The sequence below is a fragment of the Cicer arietinum genome, chromosome 2, assembly GCF_000331145.2.
Source record: "Cicer arietinum cultivar CDC Frontier isolate Library 1 chromosome 2, Cicar.CDCFrontier_v2.0, whole genome shotgun sequence".
In the NCBI taxonomy this organism is placed as follows: Eukaryota; Viridiplantae; Streptophyta; class Magnoliopsida; order Fabales; family Fabaceae; genus Cicer; species Cicer arietinum.
Window position 1 is genome coordinate 929170 of NC_021161.2, and position 16235 is coordinate 945404.

Sequence of the window (16235 nt, forward strand, 5' to 3'; positions counted from 1 at the left end):
AACACATTTCAAAAAATTTAAATTGAGTTTGCTAGTACATAAAAAAATTTCAATTTTATGAACAGGAAATCTTTCATAAGTGGCATGTTTGAAGTTTTCCAGTTCTTAGGTTTTTTCATTTTTTTCAAAAAGATAAAAATGGATTTTAAATAAAATGTGAAGTAGAGATATAAGTTTAAGGTTATAGACTTAAGTAAGTTATAGCCTATGGGCTTCTAACCTGTAACTCCAAATAGCCCAGTACAACTTTTATGATTAAACAAGCCCATGATTGCTAGATTCACTACAGGCTTTTTTTTTTGTTCAAGCTAATCTGCTTCATGTGTTTGTCTATCTTCTCTTCAATAGTTTATCAGAAGTTAAGATTTAATAGTATATTTTATATCATTAAAAATAAAAATTCGATAAAAATGAATAAATATGAGAAATTGGATGAAAATTCACTTAAATTGTCAAACAAAATTGTGATTTTTTTTTTGGACGTCAGCAAATCTATGACATTAGTTATTGACCAAAAATTAAAAAAAAAAAGCCATATAAGTCAAACAAAATATGCAAGTTTTGGAACTTTTCAACTAAAATATATTTTAAAAACATTCACTAAACAAAATTCTTTATAAGCTTTTAGATGTTTAGGGAGAAGTTAACTGAGAAAATTTTAGTTTGAATAAAAAGCTTAAAGTAAATAGTATTTTTGGATTTTTTTTTTAGTCTTTTTAAAAATTTATTTAAATTGACACTAGCTATCACATTTTTCACTTAATTAACCGTTCCTTAGATTGCTGCTCCCATAGCCCCCAACCAAAAGATGACCAATCAATTAAATATTTGAAATAAAATATAAGTATATAGAGAATAATATTTTTTTTTTAATCTTTTGTTTTTAGAAGAATTAAAATTTGAATTCAACTTCTTTCAAAAAATTCCATCCATAGAGATTAATCTTTGTTTTTATCTTTGATATAATTTCTTATCCTAATTAGAACAACAACAAAAAAGCCTCATCCTAATTTAAAGTACAACTGATTTTTCATTCCAACAACACCAATAAGCAATTCTTTATTTAGATGCTTTTGGAACCATTGAAGCTCAATTTACTAAAGTTGGGCCACATAAATTGTTTGCAAACACATATTCAAATTTGTGTAATTTTTTGAATGCATACTTTCAAATAAAAATGTTGGTTGTAGAAAATGGCTCTCATAAGTGATAATCAAATCAGACACCGAAATCACTTTTGAATTTTTTTTTACACTAAAATAGTTCCATTCACATACTAAAAGACATAAAGTACATAGCATAGTGATAAGATAGTGTAGGAGCATTCCCCATAAAATACACAAATTGTGCATAAATCAAAGGGGTATCAACCCAACTTCTATAGCTTAACAATCAATTTATTTCTTCCTAAACAATTAATGCATCCTCTTTAATTTTTCAAAAAATCAAACTCCATTGGGAATTATAAGAAACATCTTAAGAGCAAAATTAGTCCAATATAGAGTGACAATAAAGCTACTCAAAGATGGTGTAGCAAGGGCATCAATAAGTTACAACATAGTCCTTGTTCTGTTGGACTATTTTCACCTTGAAGCCCATTTTGAGTTGTTATTAACACCTAAATTTGAATAACCACACCCTCACATCTCTAAAATATCAATGTTATCCTTTTGTCTTCTAAACCACAAAACACCTTACGGTAGCTTTTTCAATTTTATAGATTTAGGAAAAAACTATATTTTAATATTTAAAAATTTATTTGGATTACTTATTTTTAAAAACTGTTTTGCAAAACTATTTTTAATATTATACTTTTTAAACTTAAAAAAAAAAATAGATAAGTAGTATTTCACTTTTTATTTATCAGTTTTTTTAACTCTCTAAATGTTTTTCTTATCTCTAATTTTTTTTAAAATAAGTCTTTCAAATAAATTTTTTTCTTAATTATATTCTTTAAAACAGATTTTTAAATTAAATTTATAAAATAATTTATAAAATCTAAATTACAAAAATGTTTCAAACATGCCCTAAATTTCGGTACCTATTTTTTGTCAAAAAAGTAAAACCTAAAATTATGTTTATTCACAAATTCATTTATTTATTTATTATTTTAACAGGCAAAGTTGCATTAGGACTGCATCATACACAATGAAGTTTAAAACAAATGTGATTAAAAAAATAGAGTTTCTTTATTTAATGATATTTTATAATAATTTTATTTGTTTTTATTTTTTAAAAGATATAAAATATTTTTATTAAATATGTCTGTATTTTTTCTTTATTGTGAGTCTTTATCTAGATGTATTTAAATATTTTTATATTTCTTAGTTCTAAATATCTCGGTTAAATAGATATAAATTAATAAATAAATTATTAATATTTTATTTAATAACTATAGAAATTTCTATAAATTATGACATTTTCAAATTTAGTTTCTCTATATTTCAAAAGATGAAATAAGACGTTTTAATTGTCCTACAATAACATCAAGAATTAAATAGAATTTTTCATCTTTTAGTTGAAGAAAAAATAATATGTATATACGTTGTACTACTCTAAGAACTCTTGTTCACAATATTTTTAATAGTTGTCTTATTTATTTATTTTTATAATTTTGAATAGTTTGAGTCATATTTTCGAATTAATATTTATAAATATAAAAATAAAAGCAACTCAAATCCAACAAGATTAAAGATAAAGATTAGAACAATAAAACCTACAAGATACTATTTGAAATCTCACTAAATTAAAATTATTGATCCATGTTAAAATTTAAAACAAAGTAAAAAAATCAATAATTTTAAATATAAAACAAATAAATTAGAAACACACTGCAACATATTATAATAACTATCAATATATTATGGCTAATAACAAAAGTTAATAACGCAGAAAAAATTCAAAACAAAAAATAAAATCAATCCAAAGAATTAAGAAGTAGAGTCAAAGTTAACAAAAACAACAAAATTTGTTTTTTGTATATTGAAAAGCAAAGTCCTCTCAATGTCATCTCGTGAGATGTTTTCAAAGTTATACACTTGTCACGAGAAATGATGCAAAAATTTAGAAATGAAAAGTTTCTTTTGAAGTCTTTTTTTATATCTCAACCATGCAATACACTTGTCACAAGAAATGATGCAAAAGTTTAGTAATCAAAAGTGTTTTTTGAAGTCTCATATTGAAGAATGAAAAATGTTTTATAAATTTTTTTTTCTCGTATACCCTATAAATAATTAATTTTAAAAAAGTAATAAATATATTCATTCTATTTTATATATAAATAAAATATGTTAAAGAAAATATAATGGTTTAAATTTAAATTATATAAATCTATTTTTTATTATATTACGAGATAAAGAATAGTAATTTTTGCATGTAGAATATTTTTTAATTTAATTTATTAATATTTAATAGTAATTATTAAGTATAATTGAAGTGCACGTGTTCTTATACTATTTATTGTAAAATCAGAAGCAAGTGAGGAAAGAATAGTTTTAACACCTTATTTCAAATTCCAATTGTGGTAGTGGTGGTGATTTGGTGCTCTTGCTCAAACCACAATGGTATCTCCTTATCTTTTCTTTTTGTTTTTATTTTTGTTTTTATTTTTTGTTTGTTTCAAAATACTCCTCTTCATCATCCCTTGTATAGTAAGTGAATTTTATTTGAGTAAGTCGCTCTCATTCAAAAATATGTAACTAAAAAAATATAAAATTAAATTATTTTTATTAATGATTAGTCTACTCTTGATCTATTACTATTAATTGCAAAATAAAAATTATAAATTCAGAATCGTGTATGTTTAACTAGAAGGTATAGAAAAAGAAAATAAGTAATATTATATCGATTAAAAAATATATTCATTTTTTTTTTTGTAAATGAATCATTTAATTGTAAGATAGAATTAAAATTTTCTAATATGTCGTTAGCCTCAACAATTCCCTTTCCAAATTAATCAGCAAGCACGCTGTATGCTTCTCTGATAAAAATATTAAAGGTAATAAAATTTATACTATTTAAAAGATTCAGTTATTTGATTGGTAAAAATATGAGATTGTTAATAAAATAATTGAAACAAAGGGTACAATTAAAAGGAAAAAACGTTATCCCAAAACATAATATCCTTTTACATATAACTATAGATATTTTTTAAACATAAGTTATTTAATTAAACCAAAAAGGATAAAATTGAAAAAAAATGGTAAAATTTAAATTAAAAAAACATAACTTTTAAAATTACATTTTTAGTTTCTATAAATTTTTTTCTTTGGCTTTAAGTTCACACAATATTTTATTTAAATAGTTTTAGTTTATATTGTTAAGCCCAACTCATATGTGCTCATAAATTTTTGCATGATCTTTTATAAGATACCTTTTAAATATGATAAATATTTTTTTCATAAAAATTTAAAATTCTTTAACTATAAATGGATTAAATATAAATATTTAAACTTTTTGTTAGAAATAAAATCCAAACCATGAAATCAAGTTTGACGAGTAAAAATAAAAAATAAAAAAATTTGAGGTTTTTTTTAATATCATAATACTTAAAGGCATATGCAAAATTTGATAGTATTTCGATTAAGCTCCAATTTATTTTGATCGATAGTATTTCGATTAAAAACATATTTAATTATTTTTATTACTCTTTCTATTTAAAAAAATGTTATTTAAAGTTTTTACACACATGTTAATAAATTAAATAATTAGAAGAAAGATAATAATCATTTTCCAAATTATTTTTATTAATTACTCTCCATGTTTTATAAAAAGTTTTTCAGATGAACATTTTATTTGTCTCAAAATAATTATTAATTTAGAATAATAATATATTTATTATTTTTTTCCTACTAATATACCTTTATTTATTGGATTCAAATCAAATTAACTACTTCACTAACTACAGCTAATAAAAATATTTTAGTAAATAATACTAATTTTACCATTGATTATCAACTAATCATTTGTTTAAAAATCGTACACAACTCAAATATGATATTTAATTTGAGACAAACGAAGTTTTGATTGATTTTCCACTATAATAATTGTAAAGTGAAGTTGATATTTTAAAAGTTAAACACGTAATAATTAAATGATACAATTAAAAAATAATTAAAATTATATTAAAAATTAAAAATAATATTCATTTTAAAATAAATTTTTGATATTAAAGTGATCACACTCAAGAAAAAACAGGTTATCCTTTATTTGATTGTATCACACAAATTAATAACTAAGAAAAAATATCATAAAACAATAATTTCAATTTTCTTCTTATGTGCAATTTTCTTATAAGTTATCTAGAGGAGATTCCAGCAGAATCAACGATAAATCAAAAAAACGGCAGTTGACGCGACAAAAGAAACTGGAAATTGTAGAAGCTTTTGAAATCTATAATTACAATAAATCAAGTAAGTTAATTTTTCTATAATTAATCAAGTAAGTATTATAAATACACTTTTGCATCAAAATCACAATTTAGTCAAATATTTTAAAGTTTAGTATGTGTTTAGTTTTGATAAAATATTTTCTATTTATTCTAGTTCCTATAGAGTTTTAATAATTTTTAGTCTAATCTTTTACAAAACGAAGTCTTATTAGTAATAGTTACTAAATGCACTCTATTTTTATAAAAGTTAGAATCAAAATCAAAATAGTCGAAATATTTATAGAGAATTTTATAGGATGTAAATATTTATTTAATTTAGTATTTTATTTTCTTTTATCTAATATTTTGATGATTTTTAGGTACTATAGACGCGGAAGACATGATGAGGGCCATGAGGTATTTATTTGTTATGCATAATGTAAAAATAGTTAATATTTGGATCTTCTACTTTTGTTATTTGTTATTTGTTATTTGGTGCATCAATTAAAAGACCATTCTATTTACATAGACAGAAACTTATCTTTTCTAATCTAATATCTTACATTTGTTGCACTAGAAAGCAACTTTAGATTTTGTACGAGTTCAAATCTTTGTCACATTAATTGGTTATGTTGTTTTCATATGGTATCTTTGCAGAACCCTTGGATTTGATATGACAAAAGAGGTATTATAATTATAATAATAATAATAATAATAATAATAATAATAATAATAATAATAATAATAATTATTATTATTATTATTATTATTATTATTATTGTTATTGTTATTGTTATTGTTATTGTTATTATTATATCCAAGCACATTAATTCAATTTTCTATATGCATTTCTAATTAATCCATGGCGCCTTTTCAGGAAATTGATGAAATGATAATCAAAATGGACACTAATAATAATGGAATAATCGAGTTTCATGAATTTGAGGACTTGGTGACGATCAAAATAGGAGAAAGAGACATTAAAGAAAAACTCAAGAAAGCTTTTAATTTTATTGATAAAGATAAAATGGTGAAGATCTTTATTATTTTATACAAATTATAGTATTACTTTGATCTTAAATATAAATAAAAGTAAATTAAAAAAAATTAACGTATCTGATTCAAAATTTAAATTAAATATATCAATTTTATTTGTCACTACAGAAAAAGATACGTGCAACAGACGTCGAGGTCTATGCAGAAATGTTATGGCATAACTTTAATTTTACTATAGAAGAGATCAGCCAGATGATTGTTGAAGCTCCAAAAATCAGTAAGTTATCATAATAGGAACTCAAATGTATAAAGAAGAAAGATTATATTATTGATTATAAATAATATTATAGAAGACATAATTGTCTAATAATATGGTCATGCGGTGAACCCGACAATTTTAAGTAAATTTTAATAATATATTTTATTTGTCTTTTATTTTTCAATTTTTACTAAAAATAATAAGGATTCATCCTTAGAGTATTTTCTTTTTGAAAGATTCATATATTAGACACAATATCTCTTTAATCTATAGCAAATGTTCTTCACATAAGAGATGAAATTTTCTCTAACAAATGTTGAATGAATGAGTCATCAATTTGGGAATTAGTCCAGCCCTGATAAGAAAAAATAAAATAAAATAGATGCCGTAGTGTCTATTTAAAAATTAATCCCATATCATATTCAATTTTCAATTAAGATAATAAAAAAAATTATAATATATTATAAATTAAAATATTATTTGAAGTAACGTATCAAAAATACTATGAACTTGTTAAGAAAATGTTATAAATTCATGAAATAAAATTATTAATACACAACTTTATTTTGATTATACAAGTTTTTAATTATGTTTGCATTAACGTTGGTAAATTTCTTCCCATAATTGCTAGATATTTTTTACAAAATATATTTTGTTTTACAATATGCAGATGGAGTGCTTGATGTAAATGACTTCATCTCGTTGATGAACAAAATAGAATTCCGTTACTAGTCATATCATATCTACATTGAGTAAGTTACCTTTATTTAGATTTACTATATTGTGTATTAGTATATATATTGTAACCAAAAAGACATAATATATACACATATCGAATATATATAAAAATTAATTTAAGTGTGTACCCAAAAAAAAAGTTAGAACACGTTATTTTTCAATATCATATTTATATATTTATTTTTTTAATCAATGCCTTCATAATATTTATTAGTATTTTCTTTATAGTTAAGTTATGTATGTAGTTTGACTAATAAATCCACCTAAATTAACGTAAGATAAAAATGAATCCACATAAATCGATTAAATATTTGTAATACGTAGATTTTTTTTATTCTTAATATAAAGATATTAAAATTAAAATATTAAGTGAGATTTTTTTATAATCATTGTGTAGTAGTAAGCGTTCAATAGTTGCATCTAATGTGTGTAATTAAGTTTTAGTACACATAAAGCCATTCAAGATTATGTGTAATAACAATTAAATATAATATGGGCTTATTATTGGATGATCTTTTAGAAGTTAATAGATTTTGATTCTTCTTACTTTTCAAATTTCTATATGTAGAGATTAGTGGATTTAGAATTTGGTGTTACAACTTTTAATATCTTATTTTAATGTCTAAAACTCTTATTTTAGTAGATGTAAATTTGTGGATACTGCTAAAATATCGTCAAATGTATCTTATAAAGTATATGTTGTTAATTTACATCAATTAAAAATAAGTGGAAGTAAATGAATAAATATTTTTTTAATGAGTGTAAATTAGAAAATCCATTTAAAAAAACCCTCACCATATTTATTTGTTGAAGAATTTGGATCCACCTCTCTCCATGTATAACTATTTAAATTTCACACATATCCTCTGATTTCTAAAATAGAAGGGATAAACCTAATTGAGATCATGAATTTGTGTATTTTACAAAATATAAACAGTATATCATTTAGGCATGTACTAGAAAAAGTGGGCACAATTCAACTTTAGGTGAAAAGTAATATTTTTTTCTTTTAAAATTTTATGAGATGGAAAGGAAAATTGCTTTAAAAAAATCCTTTATTTGTCGTTTTTTCAATTACAATTTACAAGCAACATCTCATTATTGAAATAGTGAGTGGGGGTGTTTCTATTTTGCTTAAAAGAGGTTATACTAAATTACCAATATAGTGTGTTTGTAGTGTGATGCTTGGTTACCACTAAGTGACGAGTGGATTGTCCTCAACCATAGGGAATATGTGGTGATGGGTGAAAGAGTAATCGAAATAATAGTTATATTTTATGTGACAAATGTGTGCAATGCATGTATCACAATCCCTAAATAATATAAATGTATTAGGTTTAGTTGGTATAAGGGCATGACTCATAATGGAGTTCAAATTATATTTCTAAATAATTTGTAAATACATATGTAAATGTGTTTTTAGCTTTAATATTTACTCTACTCCTAGTGAGTCTACAAATCCAACACACCTAGAATTGAAATAGTTAAAGTTAAAAATTAAAAATAAAGTTCAAATAATGCACATATATATTACTCTACTCTTCAAGGATATGCCATGTTTGAAGTTGAAAATTTAAAATAAAATTATTGTTTTTTATTTTAATCCTTATCAATATATTAATTTTGTTTTTCATTCATCTAAATATTTTTTATTTATTTTTGTCATGTGGCGGTCATCTAATGGATGATAATGTAGCATATAAATATTATAAGATAATGTTGCTATGTCTTCATTAATGTTACATATCACCATCATCTAATGTAATGTTGACACGTGACACTATCATCTTACATGAAAATGACGTTACTTATTTAGTTTATGTTTATTTTTTAAAAAAAAGTTAACACTAGATGATAAAATTGAAGATATTTAATTTTGTAAAATAAATAAACTATAAGATCCAAAATTTGCTATATTTACATATATTTTTTAAAAATCAAATACAAGTGCAACACTATCACTTTTTTTCCTTCACGATCTTTATTTATCAACCATACACTAAATGAAAGTTGCCCACATTTCCAAAACACATTTATTCAAAAGCCATTGTTCCTTACTAGGTGTCACTCTCACTCTCTCTTTAATTCCTTTTTACTACCTTTTCATTTTTTTCCCACTCCTCCTCTTTATATACCCTTGATAATTTTAACTTAAACAATTCCACCTCATCCTCCATTCAACTTTTTCTAAAGCAAAAAGAAGAAGAAAAAAAAACTTGGACATTATATATGTATCATAAAGTTCTAGCCTCCAATTCCATAGCATTTAGTTCCTCAACTTAGCGGAGAAGAAATTAATAAGTAGAAAGAAAGAGCATGAGATTATTTAATTTGTTCTTTTGCTTGTACTATATTTAAAAGTAATTTGTCATCTAGTTGGTAAGAATTTAGTTCATATTTTATAAGAATTTGAATTTTAGTATTGACGTGAGGGTTTTTATTGGTGGATAATATGTGGGTGCATATATAAATACTTTATGAATTGTAAAATTTTATATATATGTCCTTGATGTGTTTCAGATGTTCAACTCATTTAAAATTGTTTTCATTATAAAAAAAAGTATTTTATCATGGCCTTTTTACCAATCATCGCTCTTTTTGGAAATGCGCACACCTTTTATATTCCAAAGAATTAAATCACACTTTCGTAGATCATATTGAGAAAGCTATATGCCCCATGAAACCCATGGAAATTTATATATATATATTATATAATATATGTATATATAAAAGTGAAACTTTGTTGAGGAAATGTAAGGAACCATTCCACTCAATTAAAATAAATATTGAGAACGTATTTTCTTAAAGGTGTATTAGATATTAACCATCTAATTAGAATAAATAGTTGATATCATGTTTTTTAGAATTGTCAAAACGGACTAGGACTAACGGGTCTATATAGGGTCGACCTTAATGGGTTACAGGCTTTTGAAGTAGCAATGTCGATTTACAAGAAAGGAGGAGTTTGAATTGTAAATGTTCATATTTAAAAATTCCTAAAAACTTAAGGATTTAACATAAGAATGATCTTGGTTAAGAAAAAAGATAACATTTTTGGTTTTCATCGGAAAACGGAGAACGATCATTGTTAGCTTAAAAAACAGAAATTCAGTTTATGTTTTCAACTCAAGTAATTAATCAGGCTTAATAAATAAAGAGATAAGAGAAAGAATATCACACAAGGATGTATCCTGGTTTACCCAACTTGAGCTACGTCCAATCCTCACAACTGTGAGTTTTTCCACTAAGTGTTCAAAACAAAGAACCTTCTTGATTTTACAGTACCTAGTTCATATCAACCTTGATCTGTTACAAGCTCTATTTATTTCCACCCATAAAGAGATTTAATCACGTCACATATCAACATTGATAAGATTTCTTACAATCTATTCAAACTATACTAAACACTTATAGTTTGAGTTTTATAATAATGATGAGATTGCTTTGATAGAATCTGAGATGTCTCAACTCTTGTTTGAGATTCGATTATTTACAAAGAATTCAGTACAATAATAACAGAGTATGATATATAATCAGAACTGAATCTTTCTTGAGAAAGTGAGAATTTCAAGTATGTGAATGTGAATGATTTGTGAGACTTGATAGCACTTGAACTTCTGCAATTTCCCTGAGCGTTGACCTTTCTTTTATAGGCATTTTGGAGCAATTAATAATGATCAAAAGAGTTGTTGGTAGTTCTCTGTTAGTTTTGACCAAAACCAATATATATGAATAAAAATATTCCAGTCTTTGAACACTTTATGAAATCTGTTTGACTGAGCGTTTTTCTTCGTTCTTGATCATATTTCTCTTGTGTTTAATGATCCTTTATACTTCAGATATATTTGTTGATGATTTTGATTCGATTTGGAGTTTTGATTATGTCAAAACAATTTGGAGAATGATGATGAACTTCTGCATAATTATGGAGATCGACAATAAACTTCTGCAGAATTGTGGAGATTGATAATCAATCTGGAGTTTTAGTCTTTGATTTTTCTAGAGATTGATGATCAATCTGGAGGTTCAGTTTTGATCATTCTGGATGACTTCCTGATTAATCTGGATGCCTTGTACAAATCAAAATTGATTAACTTTCTTGACAGTTAAGCTGGGGAATGTTCAAATTTGTTTTAACTTGTTTGATTCATGACCTTTTATCTTAGTGATTTGAATGCTTTCTTTGATTAGAATGAATCCTACTTGATCCTTGTCAAGTACTGATAACATTAGCATGAAATTCAAAGGAATAATTTTCTTTGAACTAATGGAGATTGATCGATCTTGAGATTGTGATGATCAGTCTTGATCTTGGGGAACATTCTCCGTTTTATGCAGAATGTTCTTCTTTCTTTATTTGTTCAGTTTTCATCAAATTTCGTTGTTTTGCTTGACTCCTATCTTTGAATTAATTCACTCAAAAACACAAGTTAAATTAAGATGACATTTTAAAATCATAATTAACATTCTTAATTAACTTTTGTTTATTTTCATCAAAACTTTAATTTGAGAGTTTGTCTTAACAACTTTTTTGGATCGAGGCAAAAAAACTCTGTTTAATATGGACTACTAAAATATTACATGAGTCCGGCCCTAGACGGGTTGTTGGCTGGGTGAGTAACCTGCACATTTTTTATAATACTTTTTTTTGACTCATTATGTTTTTAATTTATTTGTGACTCTTTTAATTTGAAAATTTTTTATGCCCATTTTAAAAAATTATTGTATACTACTTATGCATTAAGTATGAATCAATTTAATTGTCTATTTTAAAAAATTATGATTTACTCTTTATACACAAATTAAGTTTGAATTTTTCAATTAACACAAACTCAATTCAATATTTTCAAAACCACATTATCCAAACAACACACAAATTAAAATAAGTCTAAATTATTCTAAAGTTAGAGATATTATCTAGCATAACACAAATGAATTTATATTTATCTAATATAACCCAAACTCAAACCAAATTCAAATAGAGTGTTAAATAGTTTTAATGTGACTCTAAAATGCGTGTTTTTAGACTCCTTAAGCAATGTTCACATTTTTCGAAGTATCAAATGATTATCCACTTAAGAAAATAAAGAAATTGATTGTTAAAAATATATAACTAACTAAAAATATATAACCAGTTAAGTGAGTTGGATATCTTTTGGACTTTTTTTATGTAACTGATTTTATTTTATTTTTTAAAATTGATTATGCGGATTGCGGGCTACCCATTACCTATACGGGTTAACCCGAATGGGTAACAGTTTTATTTAGACTGAAACTATTTGACCCAAATCCTATATTTTAGCAGGTTGACCCATTCAGACTAACCCATTTTGACAACTCTAATGTTTCCATTAAGATTTCTTTGACAAGAGAAACATTAAGGCTTTAAGTAAAGGTTGCCTTTATTGAGGGCAAATTTTTAAGTAGAAAATCACTAGAATTAGAGCATTTGGCACTCTAGTGGCTCTACAAGATTCACTACAAGTTTTGGTTCTTTGACTGGTTATATGATTAATTTTTGCTCCGACGCACATGTCACATTAAATAAGTCAAAATATTGATTTTTTTTCTCTACCATTGTCAAGAACATTTTCAGAATAAGAAATAATCACGTCAAACCATCGACTCTGATAACATTGTTTATCATGAAGGGACCGGAGGATTATTGCATTGGATTGAGAAAAACCACACAACTGAATTGAACATCATATTTTCACCAAAAACTTAAATGTATTGAATATATAGATCAACTCACTTATATAATGTTCTTTTGGGTTTAAATGTGAGTAGTTAATCTCACATTGACTATTAATGAGCTAAATGTTGGATATATAAAAGTGAAAATTCATATATATAATGTCTTAAGATTTTAAATGGAAATGTGATGTCAAAGTTTCATGCAGATCGAAGAGCCATTTGACCATGGCGATTGGATGCAAATAAAACTCATTCCTTCTAAATAGAGGATGTCCATCACCTGTATAAAGGTAATACATCTAAAAATTAAGTGAGAAAATTAAAAATAAAGTGACAAAACTAATAATTGATATATGTCTAAAACTCTAGAACATAAAGTGAGAATATTAATGTATATTGTTGATATATGTCTAAAATTTTGGTCCATTTCACTTTAATTTACAAACTAAAAAAATTCGTATTATTATGTATTTATATAAGATATTCAATATGGTCCTAATCTAAAGATGGATCGTAGTATATTTTCATCTATTAATGTTTTGCTCTTCATCTCAAGTCTTGGATCCGTTTTGTTTGCAGAAAAAATAGGGGATTATGAGGTGAAGAATCAACAACAATATTCTTAAACATGTTATGCATTGGTTAATTATCACATGTTTCTAGGTGGCATAAAACGTGAATTGTTCCCTTGATTCCTTATGCATGAGATGCTTGGAAGAATAATATATTGTTGAAATTTGAGTAACTTAATATATACAATGATCATCTCTCCTAGAAAGATTCTCGAGTTCAATTTTAATTGTTATCTTATAAAGGATAAAAGCAAATCAATCCATTACTTCTTATTAAGACGAGTGGATCACTTTGTTTATTTATTTTGATATATTTTTAAAGTGAACACTTCATTAGTATATCTTAAGAGTTTTGTTGGATTTCCTTCAACAACAAAAAATAGTTTTGTTGGATATGTACTAAATATATAATTATTTAATGTTATGTCATTTATTTTGGAGTAGTTGTTTGCAGTCTCTCACGTCATGTTCCTATTGGTTGCCTATTATTCTCAATTTCATTAAATGGTTTTTTTCTTCTTCTAAATTATACATACTTTTTCTTAATTTTAGATTCAAATAAATAATTATTCTCTTCAGTTTTCACCTAATCCTCTATTTATCTTTTCATTTTTAATATATTTTTATCATGTTGCAAATAATTGTTAGAGGTGTCAATATAGGCGAAAGCTTACACAAGACTCCAAATATAAGATTATACTTCATAAAAGCGTTGCAATAGATAGTTAGACACATTGATAAGTTTAAAATTTTTGTGCATTATTTGAAAAGGTTAAAGTAGTTTATAAATATGCACTAGACTCAAGTCATTGAAGCGACTTTAGATTGAGAATAAAACTTTGAATGCTTACACAATAAAAAATACATCAAAAAATATTGTAGCCGGTAACAAGGGGCTAATTAGAATTCTAAATTTTATAAAATTTTAAATAATTATTTACTATTTCCTCCATTGCAAAATAATTATCACGTTTGATCATTCACATAGATTAATAAATGGTAAATGAAAGATAAATTATAGTAATTTTATAAATTATTTTTATTAATCATTTGTGTATTCCAATTATTATAAATGCAAAGTGAAAGAAAAAGAAATTGAAAGTGATGGACATAATAATAATTAAATAGATGAAACAATTGAGAAATTAAAATTGCATCAAAAACTAAAAGTGTCAACTTCTTTGAGACAAATTATTTTTTTAAATGTGACCGTTATTTTGGAACTGATAGAGTACTTCTTAACAAATAAATGAATGATTCATGAGAGACATATCCCTTATTAAACAATATTCTGTTTTTTGGATAAACAAATGTTACTAAGTTAAATCATGTCAGTTTTCTAAATCGAATCTTGAACATCTAATTTAAAACTTCTTCAACGTTTTTTAATTCATCAACCTATCTATTTTCGTAGGACTTATTAATATATGAATATTATATAATGAACGGATATGTATCATTTATAAAAAGATATTTTAATATTTTATGATAAGCGAAACAAAGTGAAATAAAAATGAAAATTTACCACTCAATTATTTGTACATTTCTATGCAACTAATCAATTAATACACCTTTAAATTACTCTAAACATTTTGTTTTAAAAAATATAAAAATAAGTTTTTTTAACTAACACTTTCTGTTTAAAAAAATATAATTAATATTGTAAAACATATATACTTCCATTGTATTTTACCATTTTGTCGTGTTCTAAATATATTTTAAGAGATAAAGATATTAATAAAATTGAAAATTTGGACATGAAAATGTTAAAGAATATGATATGATGCCATTAAATTAGAATAGACATAAATAAGAGGATGGAATAATATGGGAATTACGCGTTCATACTGCGTCGCTCTACAAGTAGTAGCACCTTATTACATATCTTAAGAATAATATTACTATTATATAGTTGTGTTATTCGGACCCACCATTTTTTACAATTTCACTTATGTTGTATACTAATGAGTGTGTACATCAAACCTAAGAAGAAAGGATAAGAAAACTTATATAAAAATAATAAAAGATTGTATATATCTACATGTTGTTTGTGTCAAATTTTGTATCTGAAATACATTTAAATTGTGAACAAATTTTAAATCACAATTCATATTTTTGTTATAATTATTTAGTCAATGAAATCTTATATATAAAAACCAAGGTAGTATTAGTTTTTGTCTTTAACTCTCCATTTCTTAAAAGAATAAAATTATAGTAATTCATAATTTAGATAGGATGTAATAAAATATCTACCCAAAGATCATTCAATCAGCTTAAGATACTCTTAATTTATTTGTTCTTAAATAAAGCTCTTTAACCATTTAGTTTCAACTATTTGATTGTACATATACATGTATTTTAATATTTTGTATAAAAAAAAAATTGATTAATAAGTAAATTTTAAATTTAATCGACCGAAAAAAAAGTCGAACAAATTATGAAATTAGTCTTATTCAATTTTATAAAACATGAATTACGACAGACATGTGTTTCTATTTTGTATTATTTAAGTTATTGTCAGATATAAGAATATTCGATAGAGATCACACACTAAAATCAAGATAGGAATTGAAATACATTTTTCTTCTAGAATTTTAATTCTTGT

The 16235-nt window shown here is 24.3% G+C and overlaps 1 protein-coding gene across 2 annotated transcripts; it reads left to right on the forward strand.

The window, feature by feature from the left end:
• Nucleotides 1–3454: 3454 nt before the first annotated feature.
• Nucleotides 3455–7561, forward strand: LOC101506361 (probable calcium-binding protein CML13). 2 transcript variants are annotated; one of them, XM_073364884.1, is made up of 7 exons: nt 3484–3563; nt 5297–5411; nt 5749–5785; nt 6026–6053; nt 6246–6398; nt 6533–6641; nt 7294–7561. In XM_073364884.1, the coding sequence occupies exons 1-7, from the start codon at nt 3561–3563 to the stop codon at nt 7353–7355; spliced, it is 507 nt and encodes a 168-aa protein (XP_073220985.1). In that variant the 5' UTR covers nt 3484–3560; the 3' UTR covers nt 7356–7561. The 2 variants fall into 2 exon arrangements, with proteins under 2 accessions (XP_004489297.1, XP_073220985.1); XM_004489240.3 differs by lacking the exon at nt 5297–5411 and having other exon boundaries at nt 3455–3563; nt 7294–7549.
• Nucleotides 7562–16235: the final 8674 nt, after the last annotated feature.

Bases quoted from the DNA above. Each gene is read 5' to 3' on its own strand.
- LOC101506361 (XM_073364884.1), top strand. The intron at 6,054-6,245 runs GTATTATAATTA...GCGCCTTTTCAG, and splicing joins GATTTGATATGACAAAAGAG to GAAATTGATGAAATGATAAT. The intron at 6,399-6,532 runs GTGAAGATCTTT...TTGTCACTACAG, and splicing joins TTATTGATAAAGATAAAATG to AAAAAGATACGTGCAACAGA.